General features: G+C 46.3%; 2 protein-coding genes across 2 annotated transcripts; one reads left to right on the forward strand and one right to left on the reverse strand.

Annotated features, from left to right (window-relative positions):
• The first annotated feature begins 9,648 nt into the window (after window positions 1–9,648).
• On the forward strand, window positions 9,649–12,808 carry LOC128298135 (kelch-like protein 10). The gene is made up of 6 exons (XM_053033875.1): window positions 9,649–9,893; window positions 9,966–10,214; window positions 10,279–10,552; window positions 10,627–10,752; window positions 11,697–11,972; window positions 12,050–12,808. The coding sequence occupies exons 1-6, from the start codon at window positions 9,649–9,651 to the stop codon at window positions 12,806–12,808; spliced, it is 1,929 nt and encodes a 642-aa protein (XP_052889835.1).
• Window positions 12,809–14,070: 1,262 nt separating this feature from the next.
• Window positions 14,071–15,843, reverse strand: LOC128309709 (jerky protein homolog-like). The gene has a single exon (XM_053046169.1). It carries the CDS (start codon window positions 15,841–15,843, stop codon window positions 14,071–14,073), a length of 1,773 nt encoding a protein of 590 aa, XP_052902129.1.
• Window positions 15,844–16,033: the final 190 nt, after the last annotated feature.

Raw genomic sequence — 16,033 nt, forward strand, 5'->3', positions numbered from 1 at the left:
TGGTGGACAAGATGGCGGCCAAGATGGCGGACAAGATGGCGGACAAGATGGCGGCCAAGATGGCGGTCAAGATGGCGGACAAGATGGCAGACAAGATGGCGGACAAGATGGCGGACAAGATGGCGGCTAAGATGGCGGACAAGATGGCGGACACAAGATGGCGGACAAGATGGCGGCCAAGATGGCGGACACAAAATGGCGGACAAGATGGCGGACAAGATGGCGGACAAGATGGCGGACAAGATGGCGGACAAGATGGCGGACAAGATGGCGGCCAAGATGGCGGACAAGATGGCGGACACAAGATGGCGGACAAGATGGCGGACAAGATGGCGGACAAGATGGCGGACAAGATGGCGGACAAGATGGCGGCCAAGATGGCGGACAAGATGGCGGACAAGATGGCGGCCAAGATGGCGGACAAGATGGCGGACAAGATGGCGGCCAAGATGGCGGCCAAGATGGCGGCCAAGATGGCGGACAAGATGGCGGACACAAGATGGCGGACAAGATGGCGGACAAGATGGCTGACACAAGATGGCGGACAAGATGGCGGACAAGATGGCGGCCAAGATGGCGGCCAAGATGGCGGACACAAGATGGCGGACGAGATGGCGGACACAAGATGGCGGACAAGATGGCGGACAAGATGGCGGACAAGATGGCGGACAAGATGGCGGACAAGATGGCGGCTAAGATGGCGGACAAGATGGCGGACACAAGATGGCGGACAAGATGGCGGACACAAAATGGCGGACAAGATGGCGGCCAAGATGGCGGACAAGATGGCGGACAAGATGGCGGACAAAATGGCGGCCAAGATGGCGGACAAGATGGCGGACACAAGATGGCGGACAAGATGGCGGACAAGATGGCGGACAAGATGGCGGACAAGATGGCGGACAAGATGGCGGCCAAGATGGCGGACCAGATGGCGGACAAGATGGCGGACAAGATGGCGGACAAGATGGCGGCCAAGATGGCGGCCAAGATGGCAACCAAGATGGCGGACAAGATGGCGGACAAGATGGCGGACAAGATGGCGGCCAAGATGGCGGACAAGATGGCGGCCAAGATGGCGGACAAGATGGCGGACACAAGATGGCGGACAAGATGGCGGACAAGATGGCGGTCAAGATGGCGGACAAGATGGCGGACAAGATGGCGGACACAAGATGGCGGACAAGATGGCGGACACAAGATGGCGGACAAGATGGCGGACAAGATGGCGGATAAGATGGCGGACAAGATGGCGGACAAGATGGCGGACAAGATGGCGGCCAAGATGGCGGACTTAAAATGGCGGACAAGATGGCGGACAAGATGGCGGACAAGATGGCGGACAAGATGGCGGCCAAGATGGCGGACACAAAATGGCGGTCAAGATGGCGGACAAGATGGTGGACAAGATGGCGGACACAAGATGGCGGACACAAGATGGCGGACAAGATGGCGGACAAGATGGCGGACACAAAATGGCGGACAAGATGGCGGACAAAATGGCGGACAAGATGGCGGCCAAGATGGCGGACAAGATGGTGGACAAGATGGCGGACACAAGATGGCGGACAAGATGGCGGACACAAGATGGCGTCCAAGATGGCGGCCAAGATGGCGGACAAGATGGCGGCCAAGATGGCGGACAAGATGGCGGACACAAGATGGCGGACAAGATGGCGGTCAAGATGGCGGACAAGATGGCGGACAAGATGGCGGACAAGATGGCGGACACAAGATGGCGGACAAGATGGCGGACAAGATGGCGGACACAAGATGGCGGACAAGATGGCGGACAAGATGGCGGACAAGATGGCGGCCAAGATGGCGGTCAAGATGGCGGACAAGATGGCGGACAAGATGGCGGACACAAAATGGTGGACAAGATGGCGGCCAAGATGGCGGACAAGATGGCGGACAAGATGGCGGACAAGATGGCGGACAAGATGGCGGACAAGATGGCGGACAAGATGGTGGACAAGATGGCGGACAAGATGGCGGACAAGATGGCGGACACAAGACGGCGGCCAAGATGGCGGACACAAAATGGCGGACAAGATGACGGCCAAGATGGCGGCCAAGATGGCGGACAAGATAGCGGACAAGATGGCGGACAAGATGGCGGACACAAGATGGCGGACAAGATGGCGGCAAAAATGGCGGACTTAAAATGGCGGACAAGATGGCGGACAAGATGGCGGCCAAGATGGCGGACAAGATGGCGGCAAAAATGGCGGACTTAAAATGGCGGACAAGATGGCGGACAAGATGGCGGCCAAGATGGCGGACAAGATGGCGGACAAGATGGCGGACACAAGATGGCGGACACAAGATGGCGGACACAAGATGGCGGACAAGATGGCGGCCAAGATGGCGGACAAGATGGCGGCCAAGATGGCGGACACAAAATGGCGGACAAGATGGCGGCCAAGATGGCGGACAAGATGGCGGCCAAGATGGCGGACAAGATGGCGGCCAAGATGGCGGACAAGATGGCGGACACAAGATGGCGGAAATGATGGCGGACAAGATGGCGGACAAGATGGCGGACAAGATGGCGGACAAGATGGCGGACAAGATGGCGGACAAGATGGCAGACACAAAATGGCGGACAAGATGGCGGACAAGATGGCGGACAAGATGGCGGACAAAATGGCGGACAAGATGGCGGCCAAGATGGCGGACACAAAATGGCGGACAAGATGGCGGACAAGATGGCGGACACAAAATGGCGGACAAGATGGCGAACAAGATGGCGAACAAGATGGCGGATAAGATGGCGCCCAAGATGGCGGACAAGATGGCGGACAAGATGGCGGCCAAGATGGCGGACAAAATGGCGGACAAAATGGCGGCCAAGATGGCGGACAAGATGGCGGACAAGATGGCGGCCAAGATGGCGGACACAAAATGGCGGACAAGATGGCGGACAAGATGGTGGACAAGATGGCGGACACAAGATGGCGGACACTAGATGGCGAACAAGATGGCGGACAAGATGGCGGACACAAAATGGCGGACAAGATGGCGGACAAAATGGCGGACAAGATGGCCGATAAGATGGCGGTCAAGATGGCGGCCAAGATGGCGAACAAGATGGCGGACAAGATGGCGGACACAAGATGGCGGACAAGATGGCGGCCAAGATGGCGGACAAGATGGCGGCCAAGATGGCGGACAAAATGACGGACAAGATGGCGGACAAGATGGCGGACAAAATGGCGGCCAAGATGGCGGCCAAGATGGCAGACATAAAATGGCGGACAAGATGGCGGCAAAGATGGCGAACAAGATGGCGGCCAAGATGGCGGACAAGATGGCGGACACAAAATGGCGGACAAGATGGGGGCCAAGATGGCGAACAAGATGGCGGACAAGATGGCGGACAAGATGACGGACACAAGATGGCGGACACAAGATGGCGGACAAAATGGCGGACACAAGATGGCGGACAAGATGGCGGCCAAGATGGCGGCCAAGATGGCGGACAAAATGGCGGACAAAATGGCGGCCAAGATGGCGGACAAGATGGCGGACAAGATGGCGGCCAAGATGGCGGACAAGATGGCGGACAAGATGGCAACCAAGATGGCGGACGAGATGGCGGCCAAGATGGCGGACAAGATGATTGGCATGATGGCGGACAAGATGGTGGACAAGATGGTGAGCATGATTACGGACAAGATGGCGGACAAGATGGCGGACAAGATGGCGGACAAGATGGTGGCCATGATGGCGCACAAGATGGCGGATGATTGGGTGGTGGTGGCTCGTGGGAGGTGAGTGGAGACCCGTGGGAGGTGAGTGGAGACCCGTGGGAGGTGGGTGGTGACCTGTGGGAGGTAAGTGGTGTCTCATGGTAGGTAAGTGAGGACTCGTGGGTGGTGGGTGGTGTCATGTTGGGGGTGGGGTCACGAGTGGGAGATGACACGAGGGGGAGGTGACACGAGGGGGGGAGATGACGGCTAATTGACGGCTTATAGATGGATAATCGACGGCCAGTCGACGGCCAATCGACGGCTAAAAGGTATGGAATTGGCATGGAATTGAATAAGAAGTTGCGCGCCATCTTCCGCCATCTTGCTCGGCTGGTACCAGGTGTCACCTCTTGAACAACATGCTCTCCTGGTATTGGAAATCTGAAAACAGCTGGTTTGTATGAAAAGTTAGTTTATAAACATTGCATACCTTACGGCGGAAAATTGGTTGCAAAGTTAGTGTATAAACATTGCATACCTTACGCCGGAAATTTGGTTGCAAAGTTAGTGTATAAACATTGCATACCTTACGGCGCAGTACCAGGAGCTACCTCTTCCGTGGATGCTCTCCTGGTACTATACATTCCAAAACTGGTAGTTTTCGAAGAATTTTTTCACGACCAACGGGAAAGTTAGTGTTTAAACATTGCATAACTTTCGGCGGTTTTTGAGCAAAATTGCTGCAAAATTTTACTCGACCAACGGGAAAGTTAGTGTTCAAATATTGCATACCTTTCGGCGGTTTTCGACCACAATTGCTGTACTAAGTGCTACCTCTTCCGTGGATGCTTTCCTGGTATCGGCAATTTGAAAATAGCTGGTTTGTATGGAATTTCGTACCAGCCGACGGAAAGTTTGAGTGAGATGAAGGATGCTTTCCGTTTTATTGTTCTTACTTATTAGCGATCGTTCTCACGGGTTTGATAGTATGCAATAGCAATTGTGATGGGCAAATTTGTCCCAAGCTGCAGATGTCACCTCTGGAAAAACATGCTCTCCTGGTATCGGAAATCTGAAAACAATTTTGTGCGCGGCAACGGTATAGTGGTTTTCACAGTTGCCCAGTTTATTTGGTCATTGGACAAATTTGTCAACTCTCGTGGCCCTGCACATATTAATGTGAATTTCGATCGTTCGCTTGATTTTCGCGTATTAAGTTTGATGCTCCAATTTTAGGTCGGTTGTCCGTGCGTCAAAAAATCCAAGAATTTCTGGGCCGATCTCTTCGCTCATTGTGAAGACACTTGCGATCATTTCATCACATTTACACTTGCACATTTACATCAGTATGAAACACACTATGTGCTCCTCAGGCACAATTTGATAGTCAGTAGCAAATTATAGGGATACAACACCACAAAGCACTCACTAATTTTTCTCAAACCAACTGAGTTTTCAATGCAAAAAAACGAGACCGCTTTCAGCACGCACGACAATGTTTTAGCAAGACTACTATGATAGGTTCTTCACTGAACACATCGTTTTTATATCAATGTATCGATTTCTTCAAGTATCTTTTTTCATGTTCTTTTTGTAATTTAGATCAACGATTTCGCGGCGATGATCTTAAGCCGTATGGATTTAGAATTGGAAATTTTAGAACAATTTTAGTCTAACAACGATGCAAATGTTACCGAGATTACAACAATGTAGTTTGAACAGTATTCTACAAGGGGATATGATGAAGTGTTTGGACAGTTTGGGATGGGATAAGCTGAACCTACAATCCAGCTTCGAATAAGTAATAATCAAGAAAGACAGAAATGGTATTCCAAGAACCATGAAGTATCAAATTACGAACGGAAAAGAAAGTTCTAATGATTGCAATATGATTTTATTCATATGCTATGACAATGCTAGCTATGTTGTAGTACACTGACAGATTGTGTCAATTATAACATCATTACCGGCTTGCAAACTTGCAGAAATTGTGACAATCGAAATACTAAACACAATACTCCACCACAATACTGTTTCGAAACACGTAGGCTGGACATTTTCACGGTTCAATCGGGGAGAGAACAATACCACACCACGAGTATCGCAATGGCAATAGCTTGCGAATATTGCGGAAGTGAAAATAAGCATGATTTCTATTCTAGCATCTAACGGTAGGATCATTTACGAACAGATTAAAAAATCCCGTTGAAGAAATAGAATACATGAATAGGTTGAAGTAAAAGGGCATATAAGGGTTCACGGGGCGGCCAGATGGTGTATTGGTAGCGCAGTCGGTCTGTACAAGACAGGACCACGGAAAAATTTCATTTGAATCACCAAACCTCCGTACGAAGCGCAGACTATCCTACGGGTAAATAAAGTAAAAAAATATAGAAATGGTAGGCTTCAACATCCTAAAGATGTCGTGACGAAAAAGAAGGAGTTTGAATACACTGCATACTTCTCTTGCGTAGCCGTGTAACCGGGCCGATATAACTAATCAAATAAAAAAAAATTATCTAACCAAGGATAACCAATTTTCTACCTTTTTAATAAGGTTTTATGCTATAAATTAACTCTGCTGCTAAATTTCCAAAAATCGCACAATCGGCACAAGTTGTTTGGGGCCCCCAACACGGCGAGGCCCTAGGCGACCGCCTACTCCGCCTACCGTTTGATCCGCCGCTGCTATAAAACATGATCAATTGTTGAAAAAATTCAGTAAGTAGGAGCTCACCACAGAAGTCAATCGTTAATTTTTGTTCATCGCCTAAAACATCTACATGAGCGGAACAGGTTGCTAAGAAATTTCGCTGATTGTTACCGAAAAAGTAAACCGATTGGAAACTGTACCTTGGGCGAAAAATCGTAGCAGGCGCTGGACTACTCAGGAATCGTAAATGTACGTAAATCGTAGAAAATGTGATCCAAGTAGTGGCGTTATGGTTCTCCTTAGCTCATACAAACGTTTATATATAGACTAGCTTAACGGCCCGGTTTCAGGGATACGCAACAGAACTCTGAGTTGTACGCAAGGGAACTTTGTTTTCTATACTTTGCTCATGTTTGTTTGATCATGGAGGTAGTCTTTCAACACAAAAACTTGACTTGATTTTAGTTTTCAAATGCTAAAAGGTATGCAAATCTAACCGGCTGTGCATAACACAAATTACTATTATTATTAAATAAAATTTGCGTTGTTTGCTTAATGGGATACACAATGTTAAACAATCCACTAAATAACAAATAAATAAAAGAATCGAAATTCACAACTTAGTAACTCGCTCATTCTGTATTGCAAATCGTACTGGACTATATACCTGTTATCAAGACTCGGATTACAAGTCACGGTGATGAACAGATCTGGTTTGCCCAAAAGCACGAACAATGACCATTGAGTTTTGATACTGTGCCCTCTTGTATCCGCTGCAACCGAGTGTTGCATGGCGAATCTCCCGGAAGCACTGCGAGTGAACCAATTCGATGGCAAAGTGGTCCTTCAATGTTGTAGTTGTAAAATCCACCACGTGCTGCTTCTTGAAATTGGCACACGTATGATTGTAGCTCCATTTAGAAGAGTACAGATACAGTGGTAACTGGTGTTAGTGGTGATATAGCCGGTTCCGTTATTGTATTCGAAGATGGTGATGGCCCTGGCGGACCATTTGAAGAAGATGATTAGGGGTGGCCCAGCGGCGAATAAAACGGTGGGCGGAGTAGGCCCTTTCTTACTGCGCTTTTCGCCTTGTCTCATTTCAAGTCCCCTCAATGTTCCCCTTCCCTCCTGCATCGTTTTTAAAATTAGAGGCCCCAACTATAATTCCGCCCTGGGCCTCCAAGGGGATTGATCCTCCACTGATGTCTGCCATTTATTACTATTGAGATGAGATGATAGGGATGAGTTTGTTGGAGGCTATAAATGGTGTAAAACAGTTGTAACATGTGCTCCGGGAAAAACTTGTGTTGGATTTAAAGAGATATTTTACCGGTCTTTTTGAATTGAAAATACTAAATTTTAGCAGCACTGCCGGTGAGAACGCGAGGGTTGTAGCCAACCGCGTACTAGAAAGAATGGGGAAAGGGTGTGTATATAAAAAAGCGTAATTTAGCGATAAAAGAATAAACAATAAATAAAACAACGCAAGAACTTGGATCTCCCTTGGTCAAACAACAAAATGGTCTAGTACATCTGTAAGTTGTAACTAAAGGTTGGTTTTGTGTTTTGGAAGTCACTTTCGTTTACTTAAATAAAACCGAGACGGTCGAATTATAAAAACACTTAATACCACACACACCTTATTTTAAGACCTAAAAACACAAATATAAAAATAAGGCGGAACGCTGAAGAACACGTCCATTCGTTTGGGCGGCTGCGTTGGAAGAGAGCAAGACGATGGCCGCGCGCACAGCCGAAGATAGCTGAACGACGTACGTTGATCGCTGTCGCACGACGACAGGATCGAGCAAAGCCGTAACGCTGCACGACCGAGATGTATACACAACAGTTGGATAGGTTCTGGATAAAGATATCAATTTCCGGAAGACGCTACGTATACAAGTCTTAAACACCACAGATCCCAAACGAAGGATTCATTCGCTTATCATCCATTTAAAAAGTTTAAGAAGCTCGCTTGAGAGTTTAAATTACATAATACCATGGCGAATCGATGTAATCTATTAAGAAATAGAATTCATACGAAAATTGTTTATCAGTACTATTCCTTTCTTATTTATCTAGCAACCTTTCTTTTACGTAGTTGTCTTCTTTTAATTCTGATTATTCATTCACCTTTTTGACTAACTTTTTTTTATAAAACACAGATTTAAAGGATGATAATACGGCGAAAGCCGTCATGATGGAAATAAAAATAAATGAAAACAGATTTAAAGGATCTAAAAAATGGCGAAAGTATAAATACATTTGTTGGTGAAGTAGATTTAGTGAATAATTTTCAATTGAACGAAGCTGGGAGTATATAGAACTTATATAGTTCTAGTACTTACACACGCCTCTTTGAAATGGACTTTGTCCAAAACTGACGAAACCCTCTTAGCCGCGTTCGAGAGGAAGATGTTCAGAAGGATGCCGTTGATGGATCCACCAGACAGACCGGGATTATGGATTCGCTTAAGACGACGCTCGACCGTAAGGTGGTTTAGAGGACTCTTGCAGCAGGCCACGAAGACCACGAAGCGCCGGAAAACTCAAAACTCAAACCCATTGTTGTCATTTAACACCCAATTGAACATCATTAACATAGAATGTCAATAAACAATTGCATTTGGTTAGGAAAAAAACGGTTACATTGAATTGATAAGCATCGTAAAATTCAGGACCAATAAAATCAACTAAGCTAGCTAATTTAGCGGACTTCAAACCATACAAGTACCGATGCATCGTGATGCAGCACGTTATAGTTGTTGAAAGTTGATCATTGTATCGTGAATGTGCGTCCGAGCACTAAATGATATTGAATAATGAACTGATGTATGATGCAAACTGAAATTCTTTGAGATAGCGGAAATCTTTGATGCATCACGTTGCAATATTTTTATAATTTTAAACTTTAATTTGCATGTACGTCAGTAGATTTTAAAATTGTTGCTGCATTTGCTTAAACGCAAGAGGATTCTGAGACTATTTAGAGCTGTTCAAACTCAATACTTATATATTGTGTATAAAAAATATTATTTACAGAATAATCTAGTAGCTTTCTGCTATGTTACTATGGGTATCACTATGCTATCCTTAGCATCAATATGAACGGGGGTTATTTATTGGGATCGAAGCTATCCCTGCAGTGTACAGTGCTCTCCGAATCGTTGACCGTCTGATACTTTTTGTCGTTACTATCTTTTTGAACCGTTTGGTTTATCGTTTTTACTCTCTCGCTCATCGATAACCAAACACCTAAATTGTTAACGTATGTTACTGCGAACCAACGGAACCAGAATGATTGGTGAACTTCGAGCATCGCGTGCGGATACCTCATCCTCGACATCGTGTTCCACCACGGAGGTATCGTCCTCGAATGTTTCCCTCCAGCCGAAGCGATGCATCAGCTACATGACGATGCAAACGATACACGATATGCGGCTAAGTGAAACGCTCTGCGATGCATCGATCGTCCTGCCAGATAATGGTCATGAGTTTCGCATACATCGTGTCATCTTGGGATCGTGCAGTGAATATTTCCGGTAGGCCCCAAACTTTCTTTTCGGGTAGCATCGCACACGTTTATTCTAACGATGGTTACGATTTATTCGCAGCATCCTGTTCACGACGTCCGTGCCGAGCGAGAAATACCATTTGGAGATACCGGGTATACCCCATTCCGTGATGGAACAGATCATCCAGTACGCATATCTGCGCGAGTGTGATCTGACTGAGGATACCGTGTTCGATGTGTATGCAGCGGCCGACTTTCTGCTCATGAACAGCCTTTTGGATCATTGTTCCTTGGACATACTGGACCGGTTACGTCTAGACAACTGTGTCACCATTATGCTGTTCGGCAGGTTCGATATTAATTTTTTCCCCAAATTGATAGATGATAGTGCAGCCCTTTTTTCGCTTTTCCAGACAACGTGCATCAAAAACTCTGCACGATTCGGCCCGGATGTTTATTCTGAAGAACTTCCCACAGTTGAGCCAAGTCACCACCAAAGAAAATGAGCTTCTGCAGCTCGACGTGGACGATATCTGCCGGCTGCTCGCCGATGACCTTTTGAATGTGCGTGAAGAAGATACGGCATGGGAGTTTGTATTGCGTTGGATCGAACATGATCCGGCCAAGCGAAGCAAACACATCTACCGGCTGATGAAAACGGTTCGCTTCGGGTTGCTAAATACGGAGGTACTAACCTGGGAAGGGAAATTACATTAGCAGGTGGAATGGACTCTTCCTGCTTCTTCCTTTTGCTTTTACAGTATTTCCTAGATAAGGTGAAAGAAAATCAGTACGTCCTGGCTAACGACGAGACGAAACCATTGGTGATTGAAGCGTTAACGTTTCTGTACGATCTAGAAATGATCAGTACCAAAGCTATGAAAGAGGTAAATGTTTGTAGAATATTTTACTAAAGCTATTCATCGCAGCAGTGTTTGAAATAAGTTATCTGACAGACTACTCCGCAAGTAAACGTCTTAGATATAAAGTGCAGATATAAATCATTCTCCATCTTAAGATCATCGCTGGTTCCAGCCGGATCAATCTACTATCTTACTTACCTGGCAGTACAACCGCTCCGCGGTCTTGACCTGCTGCAGGAATCCCCTCCATGATTTACCGCGTGGTGAATATCTAGATCTCAGCTAGGTAAAAAAATCTACCAAATCAAAAAAAAAATGTCCAATTTGGGTCTCAAATTTTTATTGGATTGTATTAATGATAGCGAAGACTTAAGTATATGAGAGGTCATTTTAATTTCGACGGAGTGCGATCGGAGTGCTAGTTAATCAACAATACACCCCCACCAAATCTTTCGATGGAATCTACTGTAAAAATCGTCCTTACGAGTGGAAGGACTCATGCGGCTATAATGACGGGCTCTACAAGTTGTATGATTGAAATCGAATAAGACTACGGCGGGCTGACCATTGGACAACCGTATCCGTGTAGTCTTTTTGGGATAACCATTTGGAATGATTAGGCGTGGTAGGTCTAAATTGAGGTGAGGACGAACACGTGTTCACCAAAAAGATCAGGACATTGCATTGGCTAATAACTGGTGGTCGTCCATGAACGATTTAGAGGACTCTAGCAGGCCACGTTTGCCCAGTGGTGTCGTTTAAGTAAAATGCTTCCGGTCGAGAATAGACAAATCACCTCGTCTATCTCCTGCTGGATGGAACGGTTCTACTATTGACTCTTGTCTGCGTCTGATTTGAAATAGTCTCTATTTCTGTCATTGAGCATCTTTCGTTTTTTTTTTGGGAGAGCATTCTCTTCTATCGAATCACGCATAGCACTTCATAAAATTCTCCATTCAAAATTACAGATGAAAACTCCTGCAATCGCAACGCCTCGGTTACCGCACGAAGTGTTATTCACTGTCGGCGGTTGGGGCGAGGGTCAGTCGCAATCCATCATTGAAACGTACGACACGAGGGCAGATCGTTGGATAAAGGTGTGCGATGAAGATCCGGCAGGGCCACGGGCATACTACGGGGCAGCCTACATCGACCGTTATCTCTACTTTGTGGGAGGCTACGACGGAGTGGAACATTTCAATACCTGTCGTCGGTTCGATATGGTGTTGAAGGACTGGCAGGAGGTTGGTGACCACCGAAACCAGTGTGGTGAAGTGGTGCTTGGCCGTATCTTTAATTATCTTTTACCTACTTCTTCCAGATTGCACCAATGCACTGCAAACGATGTTACGTCAGCGTGGTCGCCCTGGACGGTAAGCTCTACGCGATGGGAGGCTACAATGGTTCCAATCGGCACAACTCAGTCGAACGGTACGATCCACGCACAAACCAATGGACGCTGGTCGCACCGATGGGTTCTTTGCGTTCGGATGCTGACGCCTGCACACTGAATGGCATGATCTACATTGCCGGTGGGTTTAATGGGCACGAGTGTCTCAACACTGCCGAAATGTACGATCCGCAGACGAACAGCTGGTCACCGCTGCCACCGATGCTGCACCGCCGATCCGGCGTTTCCTGTGCCGCTCTCGGTGGATCGGTGTATGTGGTCGGTGGTTTCAATGGGCTCATCCGGTTGAATAGCTGTGAACGGTACGAGTTGGCTACGAGGCGCTGGACAGCCTGCAAGGAGATGTACCACCAGCGAAGCAACTTTGGGCTGGAAGTTATCGACGATATGCTGTTCGCGATCGGTGGCTATGATGGCGTGAGTGCGATCGCGTACGTTGAGTGCTACAGCCCGGACACAAACGAATGGCTTGAGGCAACCGACCTGAGCATGATGCGGTCCGCATTCCGGGCAATCACCGTATCCGGGCTACCGAACATCCTGGACTATGTGCATTCGAATAAGGAAAATTTAATCAACGAAATGAACGAACATCGGCACGGTAATGCACGTAATGGTAATGGCGTTGCATCCACGACCGCAAGCGATGTCGAGGATGAGCTGGACTAGTCCACACCAAGCAGCAGTGGTTTCGTCATGCGTGGTAAAGTTTTCCAAAATTAGTCGTTGCAAAGCTTGGGAAAATTTAAGTGTTGCTACAATCGTTGGCTTGACAGTGGATGAAATTTTACTTTGCGAGAGTTTCTGAAATACCGCAAAGATTTGTATATTTTGATAGAAATGTGAATTATACAACGTTAAGCTAGAGCTTGATGCTGTATTTTTATGGTTGTTTTTTTTTATACCTTTTAGAGGAAATGTTGCAAGCCTGTTTGAAAAATGATACATTCTCCGCAATTAGCGTATCGTATCGTATCGTATCGTACATTGCGTAGCGTAGCGTATGTATCTACATTTGCTCTTTGAAAAAGATATTTTTCGTTTTTGTAAGTGCCAAAAGACAAAGTGAGGAAGCCAACCGTCAAGCAGGTTATCAGGATGTGAACTAATGGATCACTAGGGCACGCTAGGTCTAGTCGTAACAGGCTTGAGACATGCAGAAGTGGAAAGAATACTTATCGACTAGTTTTGTATTCATCTAAAACATTCTACGTGTTTTGAGTAAAGAAGTATATCAAGCTGTAGAATGACCGGATGGCAGGCAGTCATCACCCTAGGGCATATCTCAATATCAATGTTGTTGTCGGTGCTGACGATTGTCCCAAGATTACCCAGTAATCAGTGATGTTTATGTCATCGAGGCTGTTTTTACAGTAATAAATATCACTTTGCTAAATATTTTATACCTAAAACCAAGGGAGGCAAAATAAAACGGAATTTGACATTTATCAGTGGCTCTGTACGAAATCAAGATTCCCAGCGATCTTAGTCTTCTAATTTACTTTATTGTTTTTTTAGTTATAAAAAATTTACAGTCGCATTGCAGTAAAAATATCAAATTTGGGAACTTTGCTGCAGCTACATGCAATATAAAGCTATTGGATTCTTACTTCCAATGATTGATCTATTGGTTGATCAAGGATCGTTTCGTACGATCCGCAATTTAACGTTTTGTACAACACATTCTACAGAAAAAATACGTTGTAACAACTCAGGTAATTACAGAAATAAGTTTACCGGATTATGACTGGAATCATTCAACAAGCAGAGTCAAGCTAAGATTAACCATGATGGATCGTATGAATCGTACAAGAAAGCAACACGGTAAAATGCTAAGTTAACGCAGAACTAAAATAACCCACCGAGTCACCAATTTTTAGAAATTTTAGCAACCTTTAATTTGTAAAATTCACACCGTGATAAGCAACTACCTAAGATATAATGGTATCAGGATTGTTTTTTTTCGACTCTAAACTTTTCATTAACTTTCGCACATCGGATCGAATTGCTTTAAACGCTCTCTTATCATCGATTGTAAGTCCCCGGTGATCGACAAAACCTAGCAGCGTCTCCACCGATGTCAGTGCCGTGTGCAGTTCGAGCCGTTTATCCTTAGACTCCTCGCCGGAATTGTCCCCACTTTCGGGATTGTCACCAAGCTCGGAAAATTCCACCGCTACCTCAACCATATTTTCTTCCTTCACAATTATCGCCTGGTTTGTGTTAAACCATTGTTCCACCTGAACATGCTCTATTTCACCGACCTGTTGTATTTCTTCTTCGACTTCTTCCGCTTCTTCCTGGATATCTTCCTCGATTTCGTCCCCTTCGGGTATACACTCTTCAATTTGCTCCACCCCATCCATTTCTTCAACATCCTCAAAGCCCATCACCAGACCCGTTTGATGATCCACCATCACGACACACGCTTCTTCCCCGTTCGTCTGTATAATCTCGCTTTCCACCACGTACTGTTCCGTTTCCGGGATTAGTTTATTCCAGGGTGTCTTGATCGACTGTGGGTTCACTTTGGACCAGTCAGCTTCCTGTTTCGTTTGTATGATCTCGTTTTCCACCACGTACTGTTCCGTTTCCGGGATCAACTTATTCCAGGCGCTCTTGATCGACTGTGGATTCACTTTGGACCAACCAGCCTCCAGCTCTTTCACAGCATCCTCTATCCTTCGGTTCATTATATACTTATCGTCGTTTTGGCACTGCTTGAGCAGATCCGTCCGATAGTTCCACTTGAGCAGCGATATAATTCCTTGCTGCATCGGTTGCACTAAGTTAGCGACATCCGTTGGCATAAACCGTACGATCATGCAACCGTCCTCCGACCGTAGAGCACTGTCGGTAATATGACACGGTGCGGTATCTAGCAGCAGTATCGCTCGTAGGGGTAAAATTTTAGCCGTCAAATATGCCCTCACTTCCGGAATCCATTTGTATTGGAACCAGTGTTGAAAGATTTCCTTGCTCGCCCAACCACCCTTTGCTTCGTAGTAATTGACGGCGGTCTGGGGAAATTCTTCATCTTTTGGGTTCCAGGGATGTTTGGATTTTGCAATTATGGTCAGATCGAGCTTGTGCGTCCCGGTAGCATTCGTGCAACATAGTATGGTAATGCGCTCGTTCGTCACATTTGTGTCTGTTCCAGTTTTGGAGGGTAGAGAGTTCCAGTACAGGCCCGTCTCATCGACATTGTATATCTGGTCCGGTAACCATTCTTCGTTTTGGATGACCTGCTGAAACTGGTAGCAGAACTTATCGGCACTGGACGAGCTGCCGGCTTTCGCCTTGGAATGTGTGTACACCCCCGCGATGCCGTACCGTTGTTTGAACCGGGTCAGCCATCCGGACGATGCACTAAATGAACGCTTCAAGTCCATCCTCTCGTGAAGATATTTCGCCTGTTCGATACACATCGCGCTTGTCACCGGTATGCCAGCCGCTCGGCTTTCATTGTACCAGCTGAGCATGCTTGCATCCAGCTCCTCGAAAGACGACACCTTCATGCTTTTCCGCTTCACGGGTCCTTCGGAAGTTTCGCAGTTCTGAATAAACTTCCAGATTTTGTCCCTCTGCTTTATAATATCACGAGCAGTCTGTTCGCCGATATGATATCTCTTGGCAAGGTCTTGAGGCGATTCGCCAGCGTCATTTCGTTTAATGAGCGATATCTTTTGCTCTATGGTGAGCATGGTCTTTTTCCGACGGCGAAGGATGGCTGGTGTGTGAGATTCCATTGCGTGCATACGCCGTATCTGTGAACCATTTCATAGGATGAATAAAGTCAAAGTTTAAGTGAATTCAACAAAAATATAGCACCGAAGCAATACGTAAAAGGCAGACTATTGCAAAACAACAACAAAACAATTCATTCTTTTGGGA

This window comes from Anopheles moucheti, chromosome 2, assembly GCF_943734755.1.
Source record: "Anopheles moucheti chromosome 2, idAnoMoucSN_F20_07, whole genome shotgun sequence".
Taxonomy (NCBI): domain Eukaryota; kingdom Metazoa; phylum Arthropoda; class Insecta; order Diptera; family Culicidae; genus Anopheles; species Anopheles moucheti.

Excerpts from the sequence above, each read along its gene's own strand:
- LOC128298135 (XM_053033875.1), top strand. The coding sequence starts at position 9,649 with ATGATTGGTGAACTTCGAGCATCGCGTGCGGATACCTCATCCTCGACA. Across the intron at positions 9,894-9,965 it reads TCGTGCAGTGAATATTTCCG|CATCCTGTTCACGACGTCCG; the intron begins GTAGGCCCCAAA and ends ATTTATTCGCAG. Across the intron at positions 11,973-12,049 it reads TGTTGAAGGACTGGCAGGAG|ATTGCACCAATGCACTGCAA; the intron begins GTTGGTGACCAC and ends TACTTCTTCCAG.
- LOC128309709 (XM_053046169.1), bottom strand. The coding sequence starts at position 15,843 with ATGCTCACCATAGAGCAAAAGATATCGCTCATTAAACGAAATGACGCT.